General features: G+C 48.4%; 5 protein-coding genes across 5 annotated transcripts; 3 read left to right on the forward strand and 2 right to left on the reverse strand.

The window, feature by feature from the left end:
• Nucleotides 1–229: 229 nt before the first annotated feature.
• On the forward strand, nt 230–2,409 carry SODALDRAFT_331436 (GCY protein). The gene is made up of 5 exons (XM_028611455.1): nt 230–783; nt 893–1,167; nt 1,237–1,398; nt 1,519–1,768; nt 1,920–2,409. Exons 1-5 carry the CDS (start codon nt 726–728, stop codon nt 2,114–2,116), a joined length of 942 nt encoding a protein of 313 aa, XP_028469478.1. The 5' UTR covers nt 230–725; the 3' UTR covers nt 2,117–2,409.
• Nucleotides 2,020–3,941, reverse strand: SODALDRAFT_377324 (sorbitol dehydrogenase). Its single transcript, XM_028614900.1, has 4 exons — nt 3,635–3,941; nt 3,157–3,527; nt 2,692–3,097; nt 2,020–2,603 (listed from the first exon to the last, which is right to left on the reverse strand). Exons 1-4 carry the CDS (start codon nt 3,689–3,691, stop codon nt 2,283–2,285), a joined length of 1,155 nt encoding a protein of 384 aa, XP_028469479.1. The 5' UTR covers nt 3,692–3,941; the 3' UTR covers nt 2,020–2,282.
• A 931-nt stretch (nt 3,942–4,872) lies between these two features.
• SODALDRAFT_331438 (2-deoxy-D-gluconate 3-dehydrogenase) lies at nt 4,873–6,096 on the forward strand. The gene is made up of 3 exons (XM_028611456.1): nt 4,873–5,048; nt 5,141–5,353; nt 5,464–6,096. The coding sequence occupies exons 1-3, from the start codon at nt 4,926–4,928 to the stop codon at nt 5,908–5,910; spliced, it is 783 nt and encodes a 260-aa protein (XP_028469480.1). The 5' UTR covers nt 4,873–4,925; the 3' UTR covers nt 5,911–6,096.
• Nucleotides 6,097–8,539: 2,443 nt separating this feature from the next.
• SODALDRAFT_271177 (glucosamine 6-phosphate acetyltransferase) lies at nt 8,540–9,192 on the reverse strand (the record flags this gene model as incomplete). Its single annotated transcript, XM_028607753.1, has 2 exons — nt 8,540–8,825; nt 8,912–9,192. The coding sequence occupies 2 exons, from the start codon at nt 9,190–9,192 to the stop codon at nt 8,540–8,542; spliced, it is 567 nt and encodes a 188-aa protein (XP_028469481.1).
• A 1,165-nt stretch (nt 9,193–10,357) lies between these two features.
• SODALDRAFT_338913 (hypothetical protein) lies at nt 10,358–12,433 on the forward strand (the record flags this gene model as incomplete). The annotated part of the gene is made up of 4 exons (XM_028612818.1): nt 10,358–10,479; nt 10,679–11,358; nt 11,421–12,201; nt 12,289–12,433. 4 exons carry the CDS (start codon nt 10,358–10,360, stop codon nt 12,431–12,433), a joined length of 1,728 nt encoding a protein of 575 aa, XP_028469482.1.
• Between the last annotated feature and the right edge of the window lie 10,815 nt (nt 12,434–23,248).

The raw sequence follows: 23,248 nt of genomic DNA on the forward strand, positions 1-23,248 counted from the left end.
AGCGCATGGTAGACAGGATTTCGAACAGTCTTACGAGATGGCAACCTCGTAATTACTTGCGTAGTGAGGTCCTCGGCGGAGATTTGTCCGAAAGATGGCCCGCAACAAGACGTGTTTCTCCATGAATCAGGAGTCGAAGACGTCTGGGACGATGACGGACAGTGGGCTCCTGAGCTATCCCAGCCAACCCCTCACCCCCCTTCCCCCCCGTTACCCCTCCATTTGCTCCATTTCCGCCCCATGATCCCAGATCGTCATGGAGGCATAGTGGGGGTCAGGGGTAATAGTTCTGGGTAGGGTGTCGGCTAGATCTCGAAGTCTGCATTGATGCTTCTACGGCTTTTCTTTTTTTGCCTGATTGACGAGTTGCAACTGCCACCATTAATAAGGCCCTCATTACCATTCTTGGTTTTGGATGGTTCTTCTGTGCGGGACAAGTTTGGAAGACGAGGCTTATTCAACCGTTAATAATAAAACATCCCTACTTTGTATCCGACGTGGTTTTGAAGTCTCACATCTTTCGTAAACTTCGAACTTGTAGCATCACGACAAAGCCAGCTGTTTCAACCACCTCTCACCTATCCCCTCATACGACCTGACCTGGTACCTACCTACCTTAGGTTACCTTATCCTTTTACCCCGCCCCCGCCCCCGCCTCGAAGGTGCCCCGAAACCAACCGAAGCCGAAGAAGAAACAGTTCCAACTCGACCAGGGCAAGAAAAAGATGGCGGATAAGACCTACAAGCTAAATACCGGGCAGGAGATCCCCACCATTGGTCTCGGTATGTCTCAAAGTGCTCATGAGCGTGTTGTCGAAAGGGAATCCAGGCGAACGCGAGAGTCAGAGCTCAAGCTAACACCGGTCTCCCTTCCTCTCTCCCCTCTCTCCAGGAACATGGCAGGGCGAGGCAGGCAAGGTCAAGACGGCCGTCTCTTTCGCGCTCCAGAACGGGTACAAGCTGATCGATGGCGCCTACTGCTACGCCAACGAGGAGGAGGTCGGCGAAGGCCTGCTGGAGGCCTTCAACAACGGCGTCAAGCGCGAGGACGTCTTTGTTGTCACCAAGCTGTGGTGTACCTACCAGACCAGCGACGAACGTGTCAAGCTCGGCCTCGAGAAGAGCCTCAAGGCGTTGGGCTTGGATTATGTTGATCTGTTTTTGGTCGTATGTTTCTCTTGCTTTTCTGCCCCTGTCTCCCTCCTCTTGTGTCTCTTCGCGCTGACGACACCATAGCACTGGCCTGTGGCCATGAATTCCGAGGGTAACCATGACAGGTTCCCTACTCTCCCCGACGGCAGCCGTGACATCATCCACAGCCACTCCCATACCAATACGTGGAAGTCCATGGAGAAGCTCCTCGACACCGGCAAGGTCAAGGCCATTGGTGTCTGCAACGTAAGGCCCTCCCCCCTTTTCTTTCTTTCTTTCTTTCTTTTTTTCCCCGGCCCCCAGTGATATGGTCCCTCTGTGACTAACACAGCGTCTCCTATTATTCCTCCACTGCCGCGGACACAGTACAGCAAGCGCTACCTCGAGGAGCTCTTCGCCTCCAATCCCAAGGTCATCCCCGCCGTTAATCAAATCGAGAACCACCCCAGCCTACCACAAGACGAGATCGTCGAGCTCTGCAAGGAGAAGGGCATCCATATCATGGCCTACAGCCCTTTCGGCAGCACCGGCGGTCCTCTTTTCACTGCCGAGCCCGTCGTCAAGATTGCGCAGAAGCACAACGTCTCACCAAATACCGTCCTTCTAAGCTACCACCGTGCGTTCAGCCCACCATCTCCATCCTCTCTATCTTTGACCAAGAGTTCCACGTCCTGTCGGTGTCTGTCCTGGGACGCACAAGAGGACACAGCACAATGACAGTTGCCAAAATGATGCGAAGAACGCTGACAAGTATGTGAAAACAACAGAGGCCCGTGGCAGCACTGTTCTCGCCAAGTCCACCTCCCCAGACCGAATCAAGGCCAACCTGCAAACTGTCGACCTTGACACCGAGGATATCAAGCTGCTAACTGATTACTCGACTGGCCTGGTCGCCAAGCAGGAGCTCAAGCGTTACGTCTACCCTGCCTTCAATGTCGACTTTGGTTTCCCCGACAAGGCTTAGGGAGATTTATCATTTGGGAGGTTGTCCCTAGGGCTTTCGTGTTGATTCTATCCATAGCATGAACATGCCACGTACCGAAAAAGCGCACATAAGCCAATAGCATCTAGTTTTGAGGCCATTCCCTCGTCCCGTATAAAATAATTATAGACGGCCAATAATTCAGTACCTATCGTGAGTCACCCGGCCCGGCGCCCATGTCTACTACGACCTTGATGATCAAATTCCCCGACTCGTCCTTCACCTTTGCAGCCATGTCAAAAGCATCCCGAATACGCGCCAGACCGGAGAACCTGTGAGTGACGAGCTTCTCGAGAGGAGGCAGGTCCGGGGGCCGCTGGGCGATAAGCTCGATGGCCCTCGCGTACGAGTTGGCGTAGCGGAAGACCCCAACGAGGTCGACTTCACGAAGGGCAGCGGCCGAGATGGGCAGGGTCTGGATAGGGGTCCCCATGCCGATGATGAGAATCTTGCCGCCGGGCCGCGTAGACTGCAATAGTAAGCGCCGTGAGCAAATAATTTGGACCTCGGAAGAAAAAAAAGAAAAGAAAAAGTATAAAAAAAAGTAGAATACGTACGTATATCGCCGTTTGCATGCATGTCTCGACACCCGTGCACTCAAAAGTGACCTTCACCTGCCCTGCGGCTTTGCCTTCCACTTGGGCAGCCTTGACCAACTCGGCAACCTCCTGGGCGTAAGATAGCTTGTCCTCGATGGAGGCAGGGCGTCTCGGGGGGACGACGACGCCAGCGTGGGCGAAGCCATTATCCGTAGCAAACCGGACGCGATCTTCTTGGATGTCGGCTATGATGGCTTTGTGTCCGGTAGCCCTGATGACGGCGGAGCAAAGGAGGCCGATGGCGCCAGCACCGAGAACTAGAACGGTCGCGTTACCCTGCAAAACGGCGCGGTCGTAAGCGTGCATTGCTACGGAGAGGGCTTCTACGATGGCGCCGAGTTCGAGGGACACATTGTCTGGAAGTCTGGACCAAGTCAGCGCCAAAAAAATCGAATCGTGGTCGGCAAACTAGACTGTACGTACTTGTGACACCACTTGGCTGGGTGGTTCACTTTCTCCTGGAGAGTGCCTTGGGCATGCGGGAAGGCTTTGGCGGAGCTCCGGAACTTCATAGAAGGGCAGATATTGTATCGGCCTTCGAGACACAGGTCGCAGGCTTCGCAGGGCTGGCCGACTTCGAGCGCGACACGATCTCCAACGGCGAGGGTAGAGACGTCGGGTCCGATGGCCGTGACGACGCCGGCAGATTCATGGCCCAGTGTCAGGGGTTCGCGAACGAGGATGTCGCCGTTGCGGAAGTGGGAGAAGTAGTGCAAGTCGGAGCCGCAGAGGCCGGTGGCTTGGACGGCTACCTGGACTTCGCCGTTTGCTGGGGTTGGGAGGGGGCGTTCTTCCTAGGTTGAGGGTGTGAGTCGGTTGTGACAAGGGCCAGCGGCCCAGGAGGGAGAAAAGATGAAAGTTTTTTTTTTTTTTTTTTTGAGAAATGCTGCTAGGACCTTACGACTCGGAGATCTTTAACTCCGTGGAGGACGGAGGCTTGGACTGTGATGTTTGCCATTCTGTCTCTAAAGATCCTTTTATGAAGGACGGTTCATTCCAACAATGGCCAAGTAGGAGGAGTCGACTGTAGGGTTCGTCTCATAAGATGCCTGCCGGGAAGAGATGTTCGCATGCAAAAGAAAAAGACCTGATAAAGAATCACGGAGATAACCGAGTATATTCAATTTTGAACAGCAGACAATCACAGGTGGTCCAGGTGGGATGCCGATTCCAGCTTAGGGATGACGAGTGTGATCGTTGGGCGCGGGCTTTTGTCATCTGCAAAATCCCTTCGGCATAGCTCTCCACGAGTCGGCAGTGGGCCGAAAGAGAGCGTAATAGAATTACCGGTAGAAGTTATCAGGGGTCGTGACTGGAGAAGCATCGGCCTGGGACCGTTTCCGTGGGATCATGACAGGGCAGCAGGTTGCTTGGCTTCTTTCTGGTCTAACTGGGCTAATTCTTCCCGTAGACCCAGTGTCTGTCCAGGTGCCGAACATGAGTCGAGTTTGCCCTGTTGATCTGGGCAACGAGCGGGAGAATTACCGAATTAATCAAGGTAGAAGGGAGGGAAGATTGGATGGAAGAATTAATTACGGGAGTACCCAGACCCCCACGTAATTAGCAACTCTCTACAACGTACGTCACTCGGAAGTACCCCGCACCTATTGGCCCCACTAACCCCTCCAAGACCAGGACCGAAGCGGCGGGGAAGCGCCCGGGGCTGGGACGGATACCAACCGCAAATTCCAGGCACGGCAACTGCTTTGCTTGCTTACGAAGTAAGCAAGTGTTGATGTGAGAACAACCCTCTGATTGAAATTTTGATGCTTCCCTTAAAATTCTAGCTTGCAGCCAAAAGAAACAAGACCTAGTAACCTACAGCCCAAAGGCCCCGTCCTTTGCCGAGCATACCTTAAGCATACCCATAGTAGCAATTACTTCGTAGTAGGTAACTTTTACTCTGTGTAGCCAATTACCCCCCACTTGTCCGCCGCTGGATCCGACATGTATTGCTCGGGGATTCCTCCGTGTCTTCAGGTATCGTGAAACCGGAAACCTCAGCCCCTGTTGGTTCAGCATCCAAGTTGGAAGTAGTACTTCCATTTCTCCTTCTACGATAGGTATGCGATGCTATTCACTTGATTACATCTTAGGTCAGTTTCGACGACTAATTTATCCGACTATCTGTTCTTCCAGTAGACTTCACCTAACCCATCTATTTCCATTCGGGGATACCAAGCGCCCTTATCATGGCTTCGTCCCAATTCTCCCTCGAGGGCCAAACCGCCTTACTGACAGGCGGCACCCGTGGAATTGGTCAAGTTGTCGCCATCGCCCTCGCAGAAGCTGGAGCCGACGTCTTGCTCGTTCAGGTTCGTTGACACTCGTCTTTCCCCCATCTGTCGCTTTGTAGTATTGCGTCAATTGTAGCCCTCGAAAAAAAGACTGACACCATGTCTATTAGAGGGATGAATCTGTGAAGTCCACTCGCGATGCCATCCAGAAGCTAGGTCGCAAGTCTCAGATCTATACAGCAGACCTCAGTGAGCCCCAAAGCGTCGCCTCTCTCGTTCCCAAGGTCCTCGCTGATGGCCACCAAATCCGCATCCTCGTGAACTGCGCCGGCATTCAGAGACGCCACCCGGCCGAGAAGTTCCCCGACTCCGACTTCAACGAGGTGAGGAATAACTTCTACTGGGGGCTCCGTCCCCCCATTCTTCTTGCAGCTGAACCACCCAACTAGTTCCATCGTACTGATACATCGCCCTCGCCTTCTCTCCTGACCAGGTCATCCAAGTCAACCTCAATTCCGTCTTCACCCTCACCCGCGATGTCGGCGCCCACATGCTTACCCTAGACCCTTCCCCCGTCACCGGCCGCCGCGGCAGCATCATCAACTACGCCTCCCTCCTCTCCTTCCAAGGCGGCTTCACCGTGCCCGCCTACGCCGCCTCCAAGGGCGCCGTGGCCCAGCTCACCAAGAGCTTTGCCAACGAGTGGACCTCGCGCGGCATCACCGTCAACGCCATCGCCCCGGGCTACATCGAGACCGAGATGAACACCGCCCTCCTGGACGACAAGGAGCGTCTTGCGAGCATCAGCGCTCGCATCCCCGCCGGCCGGTGGGGGACGCCCGAGGATTTCAAGGGCACCACCGTCTACCTTGCCAGCCGCGCCAGCGCCTATGTCAGCGGCCATACACTAGTTGTGGACGGTGGCTGGATGGGTCGATGAAATCAAGCAAACAGCTCATCGCGAGAAGGCATCGCGTGAACATGGAAAACTTGAAAAACATGCAAAACGATGTAGTGGATGGTATAGCATTCAATCTTGTATAGTTCTTGGATGGTTTCTGCTCAAGAAACTTCGGGGATGGAGAAATAAAAATGACTCGAAAAACGCCTGGATATCTGTTCCCCGCTATAAAACAATCGTAGCATGTCCCATACGCCATTCATAACAATTGGTTTGATGCCCTCTTTTCCCTTGCACAAAGCTGTAAATCCGTGAAACACAAATTCCCATGCGAGGTGTGCCGGCAAACCTTTCTCTTTTTTTTTTGGGCCGATGAATATATCCGCACATAGTTCCTCGATACTTCCCGTTGCCCAAGGAGGAGCGGTCGATTGGAGGAGGAGAGAGATCAGGACTGATGCTCTGCGAAGCCGATGAGCCCGAGGAAGAAACCAACGTGTTTCTTCGGTCCGCCGTAGGAGGAACACCACGTGCTCGGATGCTCCCATGTCAAATTTCGTCGTTCCAGTGAGACGCTCAGCAGCCAACCCCGGTTCAGGCTCTTGCAGGTCGCAAGTGTGATGTCCCCGCCGCCGAGTTTGGTCCGTTTCCCAGGAGTTGTCTTCATTGCTGCTTGCCCGAGCCGCTCTTCAAGAATCATAATGAGGATCCCTGGACGCAGGTTCTCATGTACTGCCGAAATTGCGGCGCGGATGGAGGATAAGTGACTGGGTTGGAACAGGTAAGGGGAAATTGGGAGTCACGGCGGCGGCACGACACCGAATCAGTTCAAGAGACCACGCGAATGACCTTCTGTCTGGCGAAGACGGGGGAGCCAGACTGGCTAGGCAGAGCAGTGACTCGGCTGCTGCTTCGGCGGCGGACGGAAGGCTTGGCCTTGTCCATTACCCTGCGTATCATGTTTTAGCGGGACGTTTCGGGAAAGGCGGGGTAAAACAATTGAGCGGACTCGTGGGGTATGACGAGATGACGTGAGATCACATGAGAGAAGGGGACGCACTCTGACTGCAGGGAGGCAATGCGGACGCGGTTGATGGTCTTGGTGAGATCTTCAATCATCTTGGTGGGAATGAGATGAGCGTTGGTTTCTTATGTAGTAGTTCACGTGATGCCTGAGTATAGGATGCGGTATTTCTTGACTGCGAGGTGAGGTCGGGGACACTGGATATACGAAAGATAGGCAAGTCGGATAAGACAAGGTGAGGGGAAGGTCGCAAGGCGCTTTCAGGTCGCAGAGGAGGGCATCCATTACTTATACGAGAGCGCGCATAATGCGACGAGTACTTCGTACAGACACAAATGTGGCCAGACGGGCGAGGTGAGGGGGGTGCCGAGTCGGACGCCCCGTACCGGAAGTTGACGACCCCGATCCGCTGCATGACCCTTGCAAAAGGCCTAAAGGTGAGGGTAAAGGTACGACGACGGGGGAAGCAGTGGCTGGTTGGTCGTCATTCGCTTGTGACATGTGATCGTGCAAAGGAACCTGGAACTTTCGGGGAATCGAACCAGCTCGATTCGGAGATGCTCCGCGATAGGTGGTACGAAGTACATTACCTACTCTGTAAGGTGCACGTAAACGAGAATCGCCAAGAGACCGAGGGGAGGAGTCAGGCACGCACGCTAACGCCGACGAACTCGACGCCCGCTGTACCCCTGGCACTTGACGACAGACCTGGTCGGGTGACCGGGTTGGGCACGACTGCCGGACCAAAATGAACGGTATACGTTGTAAGTGTATATCGTCGCCCCGGAATCATTGGAAAAAGGCTCTTAAGTTCGAGGCCCAATTTATGCCGCCAAAACAGCACTCACCTGTCGAAAGGGTCCCCATGCCCCAGGCCCGTTAAACGTTTCAGGCCGGGTGCCACGGAGTCGCGTGGTCCGCATGACATCGGAGACTGGGAGAACAAGGGGACTGCGAGATTTTTGTGGAGCACTCACTGGAGTTTTTAAGGAAGGATAAGAGGTATGGCGCCTAACCGCCTTCAGCCGCGCCGAAATTAGAAACAGCAAAATCCTACCTTATATAAGGCTAGGTACATACCTACAACGTATATCACAGCACTACGGACGCTCAGTTGCAGCCCTAAGGGTCTTTGTTCGAATTTCATGTACGGATAATGATTTATGGAGAAGCCAAGTCACAAGGCTGGGGTCGGAGCCGCCGAGACCGAGTAGCGAAGACATCCGTAATGCGGTGCGCTAAAACACGAGATTCTGGTGTCTTTGTCACATGGCACCAAAAAAAGAGTATCGACCGGCTGTTGTGCAACGTCTTTAGAAGGACGTACGGGGTATTCCGCTTGTGCTGTACGTAATTAAAGTACACTATGAATTCCCGTGGGACGGGGTAACTGAGGCTGCTTACATCGCGTTTCCATCCAGCCTCGCTGCGCTTCGGAGGGAGAAAATTGTTGTAATCGGCATCGGCATCGGCATCGACACGCATGAAAGGGGCCCCTCTATTTTTTGTATCCTATATATTCGTATGTCTTCGCCCACCACGCTCCCATGATATGAACTGAAGTAGAAAATGTGCTCCAAAGAAATGTAGAAATATAAGACGAGACCGAAACGAAATGACCGATGAAATGTAAATGATAATTGTCTACTGGCCGTTGGCTGGGGCCACACCATTCGTCGTCGTCGTAGCAGTCGTTTGCTTCTTGCTTCCCTCGTAGTAATGGGCCATTTGAAGACCCGCCCTTCGGAACCCGCACTTGACGTAGAAGCCCTCGTTGGCTTCGCTGCAGTCGAGGATGCTCTTGTAACAGCCAACCTTCTCTGCGATGTAGTCGAGGGCTTCAATGATCCGCAGGCCCAGCTTCTTGCCCTGCTGGTCCTTGGCTACCGCAATGTCTTCGATGTGACCGACCTGACCGAGATTGTGGATGCTAGAGACGAAGGAGGGAGGTCAATCTTGTTGATCCCGGCCGGCGAGAGGGCATTGAAGCGCCCAGGTACTGGGGGAGGAACCTACAACTTGTGCTCGACGATCAGGGCACCTGTGCCGACGACTCTACTCCGAATTGTGTCCTCCACGATGAGAATGTAGTAGGAACCCGGTCGGGAGGCAAGCAAGTCGTAGCGCTCCTGGAACTTGTCCTCTTGGATGTCGCCGACGGTAGTCAGAACTTTCAGACAGTCGAGGTAGCCGGTGTTGTAGTCGGATCTCCGCAGAGGGCGGATTATGTAACCTTCGGGGAGGGCGGCAGAAACGGCCGGAGAGAGGAGATCGTTGGAGAACAGGCCTTCAGACATGCTGAATTGAACGAACGTGATGGGCGAAGGGACGTTAAGCTGGTGATGGGTGGGGCGGGAGGGGTATCTTTCAGTCGAGGTTCCTTGTCGAAGTTATTCGCAGAGGCGGCGGACGGCGCCACTTGTCGTGGCTAGGAGAAGCAAGCGATCGTGGTACGGCGTAGTAGCGAACGTAAAGTTGGGACGAGTTTGTTGTGATGTTTTCTTTGGGGGAAAAAGAAAGATGAACGGCGACTGGAGTGAATACGAGACAGTGAATTGAAGGCAAGCTGACGAGTTGCCTCGCTGACTGTGCCTTTTTTCTGAATCCACTGCTTAGCCTCACGCTTCAGGGGGTGCCGGCTCAGATGCACAGCCACGCGCCAGAGCCTCAACACCAAGCGCGTGTACTCGGCATTTGTTCGAATCGTCCTGTCTACGACGTCCTCTATGAGGTGGAGAAAGAAAGAGGGACCTGATTTTAAAGCAGAGGAAAAAGGAAGCAAAAAAAAAAAAAAACATACAACACCGTGTATTCGCTGGTCGTCACCGACCCAACTACCAATCCGGCCCTCACTGGCTTATCTAGGGGAGAGCGGACGGGTTCCCGGATATAGAGAGTGTTCTCGGTAAAATATCGGCAATGCGAACTCTATGCCGTAGCTTAGCCGTCCACTCTGCCGTTTATGCTTCTAGAGAAACGGAGCCCGGAGTATCGGGGGGGAGGAATAGCGAGTAGGGCCACCTCCGTCCGTGTCGACGTTTCCTAATAAGCGCCGACACCCTTTCCTTTCCGGCCATACCTCCTCATTACTACTACCCCCACCCCTAACTACCTAGCCAGGGCTGGCCCACAGAACATTCTCGCAATTGGAAATGCGACCAAGTACATTTGAATGGCAGCCTCATCACCATTAGCTACGTTGTTGCACACCGATTCCTCTTTTGACATCACCATTCCAAACTCGGCCAAGGGCACCTAGGTTTATTGTAAAGTCATGGCCGGCAAAGACGACGTTTTCGTCAACCTGCTTACTTCGTGACAGCACAGGGCCTGACAACCGGACTGCAGCGCACTTCAAGCGCGTTCTCGTTGGCAAGTAATGGTCTACCAAGATGGGAGCTGGAACAGCGCGCTTACGAGTAGATAACACAGGCTAGCACCAACTGGTTTCTACCCGAACCCATGGTTAGCAAGGAAGTCCACGGTGCACTCGCCGCCTTCGTCGCCGAGCGAGACTGGGTGCAGTTCCACACTCCGGAGAACCTTGCCAAGAGTGTCGTCGTCGAAGCCGGCGAGCTCCTCGAGTGCTTCCAGTGGAGCGCCGAAGCCGACCCCAAGCGCGTACGCGAAGAGCTAGCCGACGTCCTGACCTACTGTCTGCTTCTAGCAGACCGGATCGGAGTCGACCCAGGGCAGATCGTGTTGGAGAAGCTCGAAATAACGCGCAAGAAGTACCCTGTCGACAAGGCGCGAGGCAGCAGCAGGAAGTATGACCAACTTGAGGATCGCCCAGCTTGATTTCTCCAAGGATGCCGTCACGACGTGGAGAGCCCATGACGAGAGACACAGCAACTGGCCTGTCGTGTACGTGTTGGACGATGGCCGCGGCACCGCCCGGGCAAGTTCGAGCCAGCTGAGGGACATCTACGTTGGGGAGTCGCTTAATGCAGCTGGCCGACTGCGGCAGCACCTCGAAACGCCTGCAAAACAGCATCTCAAGAACATCCACGTCATCTTCGATGAAAGATTCAACAAGTCGGTCTGCCTTGATTTAGAATCCTACCTCATCAAGATGCTGGCCGGTGACGGTGCCAGCCGAGTGCTCAACCGGAACAACGGCATCACCGAATCCAGATACTTCCAACGCGAGTCATATCGCGAGGGCTTCCGCAACATTTTCGAGCGACTTCGAGCCAATGGCGTCTTCACGCGGGGTCTTCATGAGATCGAAAACAGCGATCTGTTCAAGTTGTCACCGTTTAAGGCATTGACAGACGATCAAGCAGCTTCGGTCGAGGAGATTGTCAAGGGCCTCCTTGCTGATCTCGAGAGCGGCACCGACAGCATGATCGTGATCCAGGGCGATCCGGGCACCGGCAAAACGGTGGCGGCCATATACTTGATCAAGCTGCTCGTCGACATCCAGACTTTCACCACACTCGAAGATTGGACAGCGACGCGCGGTTCGCTACTTTCTTCTCCGACACCAACCGGGGGCTGCTCCAGGGTCTCCGTGTCGGCCTAGTCGTGCCACAGCAGTCGCTGCGATCTTCCATCAAAGCTGTCTTCAAGAAAACGCCTGGACTCCAGCCCTCTATGGTCATGACGCCTTTTGACGTGGGACAGGCAGATGGAATCTTCAGCCTGCTGCTCGTCGATGAGACTCATCGGCTCAGTCAACGTGCCAACCAACCTTCAGGAGTGCTCAACGCCAAGTTTGCAACCATCACGAGAGAGCTTTTTGGCGGCGACGACACCAGCAAGACCCAACTGGACTGGATACGGGCCAAGAGCCGGCATCAGATATTCCTGCTGGACGCAGCGCAGAGTGTCCGCCCGGCCGACCTGCCGTCGGAGTTGCTGTCGGGCCTGGTGGCCGACGCTCGTGCGTCGAGACGGCACTTCCAACTCCGGACGCAGATGCGCGTGCGGGCGGGATCCGACTTTGTGTCCTACGTCCGCTGGATTCTTGACCCTCGTCCTCTCTCGCTTCCGCGGATGCGACGCGATTTCGGGGACTATGACTTCCGCACCTTTGAATGCGTCGCGCACATGCGAGACGAAATCTTCCAGCGCGATGCAGAGGTGGGTCTTGCACGGATGGTCGCCGGCTACGCGTGGGAGTGGAAGACGAAGAAGGACAAGACGGCGTTCGACATCGAGATCGGCGATACGCAACTCTGCTGGAACAGCACAGCCACCGACTGGATCTCCTCCAGCAACGCGCTCAAGGAAGTGGGATCAATCCACACGGTGCAGGGCTACGACCTGAACTACGTCGGCGTCATTATCGGTCTGGACCTGCGGTTCGACCCCGCGCGGCGACGTCTCTTCATCGATCGCGACTCGTACTTTGACAAGAAGGGCAAGGAGAACAACCCGGCCCTCGGCAGGACCTACTCGGACGATGACCTGTTGCGGTTCATCACACAGATCTATGCCGTGCTTATGACGCGCGGGATCCGGGGGACGTATGTGTACGCATGCGATCATGGGTTGCGGGAGTATCTTAAAGGTCTCATTCCATTCCATTCGTGAAACTGTGCAAGGCTCTGCGCTACACCTGGGCCAACTGCGTCGGGCCCGCAAATGGTGTGCACTTCTGGGCCGCCGCCTCGCAGAACAGGGTCCGCAACCACGCCGTTAACCTGGTCAGAAGCGGTTATTCCGCCCGGAACGTGTCTCGGCTTTATGAGTTCCATCGAGCCTGGCTGCACGGCTACATCGCCGTTACCGAGTCCACGTCGCCTCCCCACCCATCGCTTCCTCCCTCCAATAAACCCCGTGGCTGCGGAACACAAGCTACCGCACATCAAAATAGCACTTATATAATTAACTTAATAGAGCAGAAATCTCGTCTATGTGTATTATATTAAGTTATATCTGTGTAAGTCTTTTATGCCCTTAATTTAGGTAGTAAAGACTCTGTTATAGGTACTATATGGATCCTATCCGGTCTTTTCCGGTATCCTCCCTTATTATATCCTAATACCCAAGGTCCCCGAGATCCGAAGCCCTTAATTAGGTATAGATCCCCTAAGGACTATATTATAGTCTATATACCTATATAATATACCCCCTTAGTTAAGGTAGGTCTTTCTAGGTTAACTAATTAATTAGAGGCTTCGGTTTAAACTAAAAGCTCTTAAATTTTCTATTATAAAATTAATAGTTAAGGGAAAACGCCCTTATAAAAAGGATATAAATCCGCCTTATTTAACTATTTAATTTAATTCTATCTTAATCGGTTCTTTAATCCTAATTAGCTAGATCTACTTAATCGGATCTATATCTATCGGATCTACTACGCCCTTAGAGCTCTTTATCTTTACTATAGCCACGGCTTTAACGCGTTTAATCTCTTTATATAATTATTTTAACTACGCGATATAATCCTTTTAATCCGTTCAATTACGCTATTCCTATAGTCTTTTAATCCTTATCTTTAGTAATACTTTAAGATCGAGTATCGTTAAGCCGAAAGTGCCCCTAAGGTACCGTATTATCGATAAAATCAATTCTGACATCGGATTCGGACTCTACGCCCTTAAAAGTACCGGAGACCGATATCGTAGCGAGGCCGTAGAGGGCGTGGTGAGTTATATACTATAGGGCGGCCTATAGGGCTAACCGAACACGATACCGGTATACTACTATAGAGCGCCTAGAATACGATAACTAAAACTAACCCGGGGCGTATAGCCCCAGAAGAGCCCTAAAAATCCTAGGCACTGAGCGGGCGTACCGAAGGCGTATTATATAAACTACGTACCTAATTTTCCGGACTATTAGCTAATAGGGTAAGCGCCGATAAGGCGCTAAAGCTAGTATAGAAGATCCTTTAAACGTAATACTATAAGACTATTATAGGGAAGCCGCTACGCTAATAACCCGGTAGCGATATACCCCCCCTTATAATTAAAGGGCTTACCGACACGATCTAATAAGCGATTAAGGGTATACTAACGGAATTACTCGGAGTAGCAGGACCTAAGACCTACGCCTAGGTAGTGGGGAGCACGCCCGCGTAGCGCTAATATATTAAGATAGCACCGGTAAAGGTTATACTCACCCGATACGCCCGAGAACTAATAGTCTAATACGGAGACGCTAAGACCGACCTTAAAAGCCGAACCCTATAAAAGATTATTAAGGCGGTTAATTAAGTTACCCGCTATATAGATATAATAGCCGCGTAATAACTCCTAAGCGGCGACGTGATTCTTATATTTAAGTATAGGAATAAATAATAGATAGCGAACGCGAATAACTAGGTTAAAGGCGTATTGGGTATAAAAGCCACGATATATAAGAAAACGTATTAAGTTATAGTAAAAGGAATACCGATAGCGTAGCTATTAACTTATAACCCTAACGCGGCGCTATAAAAACTTTAGCTATAGAATAATATAGCGATTACCCGGATTAAGGCTAAGAAACCCAGGAATAATATAGCGCGGACGGCGTTACTAATTATTAAGGTCGCCCGCCCTAAGGACACGGAGCGACTAGTAAAAGAGGGAGTCTTCTTTAATTACGGATACTATAATAGCGAACCCTATAACCCTAAGATCTCCCTATAACAGTGCTTTAAGTGCCTTAACTTCGGATATAAAGTAGGTTAGTGCTAAGCGATAAAAGCGCTATACAGGTATTATGGTGGTATAGAGTTAGCGTACTAAAAGGGCTTTATAGCGTATAAAGCTAAGATAGACCCGAAGAAAAAGCGTTACGCCGCCTATAAAGGGCCGTATATGGTATTTAACGATAAATACCTAAATAAAGTAAAGGAAAGGGCGCGGATTAAGGAGGTATATACTAATAGAGTAAAGGGATTTAACCTTAGCTAACTCGAGAAATATAAGGCGGAAAGGGAGTATAGCGTTTTTATAGCGTTATTAGACACGATAATAGTCCCCAAACCGCCCGAGAAAAAGAGAAAATAGAAAAGACGCCCTTTAGGGTCGCGGAATATCCTCCTTAGATTATATACTGCCCTTTTTACGCCTACTCAGGATAATAATATTATAAGGTTCCTCGCCTTTAATACTACCTTCTAGCCTCTATAAAGGCTTATCCCTTACCCCCGGGCTATACCTAAGGCGTAATTATAAAATAAAGCGAGCGCGGCGTAGCCGCCTAAGATAAATAATTAGAATCGCTTAGTGGAATATAAGGGGATAGCGGGATAGAGTATAATAAGCGCTCTATAACTATAATAGGTATAATATAATAGCGGTAATAAAGCCTAGGTTAGATAAAAGAAAGAACCTAATTTACTTAAGGGGATATAATTATAGAATAGTATAGGGGAGTAAGCGCGCCTTACTCTATATATATAAGCGGTATAAGGCTATTACGTTTACGTGGTATACGGGTAAGAATTAGGCCTAGGCTATAATTAGAGTCGGGATATAATAGTAGGAGATAAATATATAGGTAGTATACTTACTATACTATAAGAGAGGAGAGTAGGAGACCCTGATATATAATCTTATAGCAGAACCGGAGTAGTAGTATACCGTCCTAGTAGGAGACTTTAACCTAAAAAACCACTTTTAGGATAGGTATAATAGATACGAAAGATAATCGGAAGACCTTATTACGCTCGCGTACTAATAGTAACTTAACCTAATAACCCTAAAAGGATATATTACTAGGACCTCGGCCGATACTAATCGATAGTATAGTACACTAGACCTTACCTAGGTTTCGGCGGACCTTATATACGTATACTAGGAGGATAATCTAGACCAAATAGGCTTAGACTATATAGCCTAGGTAATTAATATTAATACGGTATAACCGCGCTAGCATATTACTAGTAAAGGATAAAGGTAGAGGAAGTTAGACTAGGAAACGGCCTAGAGAGAGGCCTAGAGGCTAGACTATAGAGAAATACCCCTTACCCTAAAAGTAATCGACTAGGTAGTAAACTAAATACTATAAGACCTTATTAGTATCGCGGACGCTATAGCGCCGCGCCGCGAGCTAGCCGCCTTCCGCAATAGGCTGCTATAGTGGATATAGGAGATAGTAGAGGCGAATAAGGAGGTAATAAGGCTAACACGGCGTTATTATAGGTAACGGTCGCGCGGTAGGTAGAATAAACCTAAGGAGGTAGAAAAACACCGCGATATTCTAGTTAGAATAAAGAAGCGGAAGAGCTAGCGCGGCGCCGTTAATACGATAGTAGTAGACTAGAAAAGCCTCTAGGTATTATAATGCTGGGCCTAAACGGTAAGCCACCTACCCCTAGACCTCCTATTTATCCCGCCCCTATAGTATAGCGCGGGCGGACTAATCGCGATAATATATAACGGGAAAGCGATAATCCTTATAAAGAAGTTTTTCCCCCTACTATACCCTATAGAAAGCGGGCGTATTAGCGGTGCGCTAAGGACGGCGGTAATACTACTTACGTAAAAGGTTATAGAAAAGGAGGTTTAGTAGGTTATATAATAAATAGTAAAGTAAAAGGTACCCGGAGAGGATAGCCTACCGAACAGATTCCTACTCGCTTATAGCTAACCACTCTATAAGCGACTAGTATAACTCTTCTCCGCGAGCCTTGAGGCCGTATATTTCCTATAATAATACTATACTATAAAAGTAGTAATACTTAAGAAACTAAGTAAACCGAAGGAAGCTTATATAATAGCCTCGGGGTAATAACCGATATTACTCCTTAACGTAATAAGGAAAGTCCTTAAGCAGATAATAGTAAGGAGAATTATAACCGTAGCGGAGGAGTACTAACTCCTCCCCGCCGGATAAATAGGTAATCGTAGACACCGTGATATAAGAATAGCGGTTAAGGCTATTATAGAGGGAGTATACGCTATATAAGAGTGCGGCGGGGCTATAGCGTAATTAAAGCTTAATATCTAAGGCGCCTTCGATATAGTACTATACTAAAAACTCCTTAAAATCCTTACCTAGTACGGCTTCCCGGACTAGGTTATAAAATAGACCTAGTTATACCTTATAGCGCGCACGGCGCGCCTACGCTTTAACGGCGATACGGCGTACTAGGTAGAAATCTAGGCGGGAGTCCCCTAAGGATCCCCCCTCTCCCCGATCCTTTTTATACTATTTATTAGGACGCTTTACTAGGAACTAATCCGGATACCGCGGGTCGTAGTAATCGGCTTTATCGATAATATAAATATTATAGCCTTTAGACGTAATAAGGCCGTACTACGGGCGTACCTTAAACGGGTATAATAAGTCTACTAAAGCTAGTTATAAAGGAGCGGACTACGATTTAAGCTGTAGAAATATAAGCTCCTTTATTTTACGAGAAAATAAGAACCGCTACTACTCTTACTACGCCTTAAGGGCGTACCGGCGCCGTAAGTTAAAGAGATAGAGGTCTTAGGGGTTATCCTCGATTAGAAGCTTATATTCTATCCCTATATTAGGAAACTTAAAGCTAAACTCTTTACCTAGAAATACGCCCTTATGCACCTTATAGCGTTAGTATAGGGATACCGTATCGAGGACACGCGTAAACTATACTAAATAATAGTCTAGAGCGTTATACTATACGCGGCCCTAGCCTTTTATACGATAATAAGAAAAGGGGAGAAGCCGAGCGGAGTTCTTAAAGGACTAGCTAGTAAGTAGGCGTAATACCTATATATCGTTACCGGCGTATATCGGGCTATTACCACGAAGGTAGTTAAGATAAAGGCAGGGGTCCCCCCCCTTAACTTATACTATAACGCCCTAACCGTATAAGCGGTACTACGGGTAAAGGATACCTAGATAGAATAAGCGATACTTTAAGTACAATAAATAGCCAAAACGGCTATATAGCGTAGAAGACGCGGGGGAGGGGTTAGGCCTTACCTAAGGTCCTAGGGGGTATAGAAGTAGGAGGTTAAGTCCTAGCTCCTTAGGAGGGAATTAGCCTAACGCCTTTAAGAGGAATAGGCATACCGGTAAAAGCGTACCTTACTATACTAATATAGTAGCGTAGCTATAGCGTGGATACCCTAATTCAACTACGCGGCGCTTAGGAAGTATAAAGGCCTTATAAAACTATAGAGTTTTATCCTTACCTAAATTTGAATAGAGAAAATAGGCCTTTGCTACTTCCTTTTTATAAAAGGCGTGCCGGAAGCGGCGACGCTATATTACCGGTACGCTAATAAAGGGTTAGAGATAGTGGAATATATCGTGTTATAGTGCTAAGATATATTAAGGGAGATATAAAAGCACCTCGCGGCCGATACGGGCGCGCGCCTACTAATAAAATAGGATTAGCTCTTAGCGCTCTGGAGTAAGGAGACCGCGGGGAAGGTTATAAAGTAGTTCCTATAAACCGGGCGCCTCCCGGACTTCTGACTAGTATAATAACTAAAAGCGGAGGCGTAGTAAAGCCCTTATAGCGCTAAAACCTTAGGTATAGATACGGGGAGGTAAAGACGACTATAAAGAGAATAAATAAAAGGAGGGTAAGATATTTATTAATAGCCGCTATATAACCACGTTACGGGCGCGCTATATTTACTCCTTATCTATATACTTATCGGACTTATCGTTATTATTATCGGAGTTAATCGCTATATTATCTACTAAGATAACCTTATCCTTACCTTTACCCTTATCCTTAGTAGCTAAGGCTATAGGGTCTCCCGATAAAGGGACGGGGATACCCTATAATACGCGTTAATCGCGGGGTCGGCGCGGGGTTAGCGCGGGGTAACTTATAAGGTAGGCGAGGATAAGCTTTAATATCTCGCCGTTATAAGCGTAACTATTACTATAACTCTATAAGGGCGTGGCGGTAGGGGCGGTAACTATACTAATACTACTAGCCTAGCGGAGGGCGGCGCGGTACGCCTAAAAGGCACGAGTCTAGCGGGTAGCCGCTTACTAGTATTTCCGGATATTCTATAATAGGATTATTAATAAGGATATAGCGTATATAGTATAACGGAGAAAGGGAAAACCTATAAAGGGAGTTAGGGTAGCGCAGGTAACGGCGGCGGCGGCGATAAGGGCGGTAATAGCGTTATTATAGGGGGGGGGGACTTAATAGGAGGATTAAAGGAGTAAGGGCGTAGTAAGGGCGTAGCGGGGATAAACTAGGACGCAATAGCTATTACTACGATTATTATTAATATATTTAACGTAATAGGCGCCGGCTCTTAAGATAGGTTAGTAAATACGGTATAGAGCGGGGGCGTTATAGGGGTATAGCGGGAATATAATAGGACTATATACTAGGAGGGTTTTAGTAGGGTATAGCCTAGTAGTCTTATACTAGAGATATAATATATAAGGTATAGGGCGATAAGCGGATAATAGGGGTAACGGCGGACTATACCGGGTTAGAATATAAAACGGGGACGTAAAGCGGGCGCGATAATAATAAAGCGGAGAACTTATAGTAGAAGGCTAGGGGGCAGCCGGCCTTTTACCCTTATAGACGCCGGTACTGGCTCCCCCTTTAATAATAAAGGTCTTATTACTAGGTATCTAAAGAGGTAGGAGAGTTAGACTAAGGCGGGCGTTACGAGAGCGGAGCGGGGGCGGCGCGAGGACGGCGTAACCTGGGACCCTATTAGATTCCCTACTATATAGCCGAATAATACCGGGGATTCTGCACGGGAATTCCAGGGCCGTACCTATATTATACTAACCACGTAAAACTTACCTTAAGAATAATAACTTAAAGGAGGAAAAGAGGAAAGGAGGAAAAAAAAGGAAGAGAGGGAGGGTTTTAAAAAAAGGGAGTAGTAGATTAGCCCTACGAGTCACTACGCCTTTTAGGGAATAGTAGCCACGCCCGGCCTATACTATAGCACTTACCCCGAAAAGCCTATATAGCGCGAGTAATGGAGGTATATAACTAAATAAGGGCCACTATAAATAGCAGGTATATAAAGGAGGTTTTAGAATAAATAATAAATAAAGAAAGGAGTAAGGGGGGGGGTAGGTGTGCCCCCCCCCTTATAAAAAGGAGGGAGGGTATAAAAGGTGCCGCGGTAAGGGAAGAATAACCTCGCCGGATCCGGAATAAAGGAAAGGATAGCGGCGAGGGACTATAGCGATAGCATACTAAGGGCGTGTACGACTAACACGGCACTTATTAAATTAACTAGCCGACCCCTATTAGCCACTAGCCTGGAGGTAAGATCCGGTTTTCGAATAGCGATAAAAACAGGGCCGCGGAGCGATACCGTAGCGGCCACGTATAATAGACCTACCTATATAATAAGAGTGTAGGGGTTTTTATCTATTAACGGTTTCCCCTTAAGAATTAGAGAAGGACTATTACCTAGGTGGCTAGCCTAGCTTAGCTAAGCGAGAGCAGAGTAATAAATAATAATAATAATAATAGTAATACCTTTATTAAAGTATCCGCGATTATATCCTTTATATTAACATATATAACCTTAAAAAGACCTTAGTATACTAACTAGCACACTTATTAATTATAAATAGCGATATCCTATAGCTATAAACGACTAGTTATAGGTCGTGGCACTAAATAAGGTCGTAATAATAGATTATCTAGAACTAAGGAAGGAAGAAGGAAAAAGGGAAAAGTCTATAGCGCTGGGCTAGCTATAAGGTAGCGATAGTTTAGCAATATAGGTCCGTTAACTAAGCGCGTAGTCAGGAAGATCCGGAGTATAGCCGGATCCTCTATATCGGAGTTAACCCGTAACACTATCCCCCCCTCTCTCTCTAAGGGTCACGTGACCGCGTATTACCATTATAGCTCGGCTCTCCTTTATATCGCGGTAATAAAGAAATAGTCGTGTCCCTTTATCTTACCTCGCCCTTACCTTAATATTATAGAAATTTTAGGTCGCCTGCTAATCTTTATTCACGTGCCCGAAATAGTAACGTAGGCCCCCCTCGTGTAGATACTATCCGTAGATATATCGGCCCTGTTTCCCTTATAGGCTCTCTCTTCCTTTATTCCCCTCCCTACCTTTAATAATAATAATAATAGTAATAGCGATTCCGTACGTGTTTATTCTCCCTTATAACGACGACTCCTCTAATTTCTCCTATTCTCGGGTAATATTAATAATACTTAGTTAGTTTAAGAGTTCCCCGTTTAAGGTAAGCCGTCTCTCGCTCGCGATCTTTCGTAAAGAACCCTCCGCTAACTTATATTATATATATAGACGGCGCTAGCACCCGGCGATAATAGGGGTAATAATAGTAGTAAGCGAGCTGCTAATAATAATATAGGTATAATACTCTTACGCCTTAAGGTAATACTAACCGTATAATAGTTTGTGTTATCGCCCTCGCCGCCGCCTAAAAAGAAGAAATCGGCGGGTAGTCGGCCTCCTAAGCACCCTCCTAGTAGCGTTTATACTGAGCTATACTTCCTTTACACGTGCGATATCGCCGATAGGAAGTATAAGCGCCTTTATCGTAGCTAGACTAGTCGGGGGAAGAAATACTATATATACTCTGCGAAGATAGACCGGTATACTCCTCTCCTAGTATACCTTAAAGGCCACGCGTAGAGGTTATTCGAGACGGCTGCCCATATTAGCGACGATAACGAGAACGCCCCTATAAGACCTCCGATTACTAAGTCGTGAATTAACTGGATAACCCTCCTTTATAACGCTGACCCTTTAGTGGACCCGGGCATCTAGATTTGGTCGCGGAATAGTAGTAACCCGGTAGTAAAGACTAAGCACTCGGCTATTTATAGCTTTAATTCTAATAATAGTAGGAATTATCGTTCTTCTTTAGCGACTACGGATAGGGCTCCTTAATATTATTTATCGGTCGCGAGCGTCTTATCCTATAATCGCTATAGCTCTTAATCCGCTTCGAAGATCGTTTAGCCGTTATTAATATAGCGAATACTAGGTAGAATCGCGGTATCGGAGATTAATTAGATATAATAAGATTACTCCCGTTTATCCGTTATATCTTAGGGCTTATCTTACTATCGCCGCGAGAGGGCGTCCGCTATCGCGTTATCCTTTCCTTTCCAATATTCAAGTATAAAGTCGAATTATATAAGCTCGCCGGCCTATCGACTTTATCGCTCGGTAAGTATTCGCTTTATTATAAAGTATTTAAGGGCCTTATAGTTAAAGAGGACTATAAATTATTTATAGCTAATAAGCTCAGCCTACTATATCGCTAAATAACTTATAATCGCTAATATTTCGTTATTATAGATTAGGTAATTATATTCTACTCTATTAAGTTTACGCGAGTAGTATACGACTATATAGCGATTTCCGTCCGTGTCTTCTTATATTAGGCTACCCCTAAAGGCAAACCCCGAGCAGTCTATCTCGATAAACGTTTTATGTACTAAGTCCTACTATTATAGTATTAGTCTTTCTTAAAACCTCGCTTTTAGCTCGCGAAAGGCCGCTTCTTTCTTAGGACCCTATCGAAAGGCGTAGTCTTTCTTAGTAAGCGCCGTTAACGGGGCAGAGATCCCCGAAAAGTCCTTAATAAAGATCCGGTAATAATTCATAAAACCTAGGAAGCTTCGCACGCCCTTAACCGATATAGGCGCTTCCTACTCGCGGATAGCTCGTAACTTCTTTAGGTCGTAGGACACGCCCTTCTCCGCGGTAACTATAAATCCTAGGTATTTTACTATTTTCACGCTAAACTCGCACTTCGATAAGTCTAGGTTTAGACTAGCGTCTGTAAGCGCGCGGAGTACCTACTTTACCTTTACCTTATAGTCGGCTCGACTCCTATTAGAGTAGACTAGGATATCGTTAATATAAGCGGTAACGAAGTTATCTAAAAAACGCTATCGCGTCTTATTAATATATCGCTAGAAAGTCGCGGGAGCTTTACTTAAGCCGAATAGGCAGATAAGCTACTCGAAGAGCCTAAACCGGGTTCAGAATATAGTCTTATATTCGTGTCCTAGGGCTATCCTAATCTTATAAAAGGCCGTGACTATATTAAGCTTCGTAAACTATTTTACTTAGCTTAGGTTTTATAGTATCTCGGCAATTAAAGGGAGTAAGTAATAGTCTTACTTAGTAATCGCGTTTAACGCTCGATAATTATAATAAAAATAAAGCCCTCTGCCTAACTTCCTTATAAAAAGGATAGGAGCCACGGCTTTTAAACCACTAGCACGGATAAATCCTGTATCTATTAGGTTAGTAAGTGTTTTTCGTAGTATTAGGAGTTCTTCTCTCGATATATTATAAAACGGCTCCTAAAAGAGCGATAATTCCATATTATCGTTTCTGGGTATAAGGTTTACCTTATAGTTAACTCCTAGTTAGTATAGCGGTAATTAGTTAGCCCTATCGGGCGTAAATAGGTCGCCGAATTCTCGTAATAGCTTTTTAGGTATAAAGTCCTTCGGGTCTATTA

Source organism: Sodiomyces alkalinus, assembly GCF_003711515.1.
Source record: "Sodiomyces alkalinus F11 unplaced genomic scaffold SODALscaffold_2, whole genome shotgun sequence".
Taxonomy (NCBI): Eukaryota; Fungi; Ascomycota; class Sordariomycetes; order Glomerellales; family Plectosphaerellaceae; genus Sodiomyces; species Sodiomyces alkalinus.

Bases quoted from the DNA above. Each gene is read 5' to 3' on its own strand.
- SODALDRAFT_331436 (XM_028611455.1), top strand. From the start codon at position 726: ATGGCGGATAAGACCTACAAGCTAAATACCGGGCAGGAGATCCCCACC. The intron at 1,168-1,236 runs GTATGTTTCTCT...ACGACACCATAG, and splicing joins ATGTTGATCTGTTTTTGGTC to CACTGGCCTGTGGCCATGAA. The intron at 1,769-1,919 runs GTGCGTTCAGCC...TGAAAACAACAG, and splicing joins CGTCCTTCTAAGCTACCACC to AGGCCCGTGGCAGCACTGTT.
- SODALDRAFT_377324 (XM_028614900.1), bottom strand. From the start codon at position 3,691: ATGGCAAACATCACAGTCCAAGCCTCCGTCCTCCACGGAGTTAAAGAT. The intron at 3,528-3,634 runs GTAAGGTCCTAG...CCCTCAACCTAG, and splicing joins GAGTTAAAGATCTCCGAGTC to GAAGAACGCCCCCTCCCAAC. The intron at 3,098-3,156 runs GTACGTACAGTC...GACTTGGTCCAG, and splicing joins CCAGCCAAGTGGTGTCACAA to ACTTCCAGACAATGTGTCCC.
- SODALDRAFT_331438 (XM_028611456.1), top strand. From the start codon at position 4,926: ATGGCTTCGTCCCAATTCTCCCTCGAGGGCCAAACCGCCTTACTGACA. The intron at 5,049-5,140 runs GTTCGTTGACAC...CATGTCTATTAG, and splicing joins CCGACGTCTTGCTCGTTCAG to AGGGATGAATCTGTGAAGTC. The intron at 5,354-5,463 runs GTGAGGAATAAC...TCTCCTGACCAG, and splicing joins CCGACTCCGACTTCAACGAG to GTCATCCAAGTCAACCTCAA.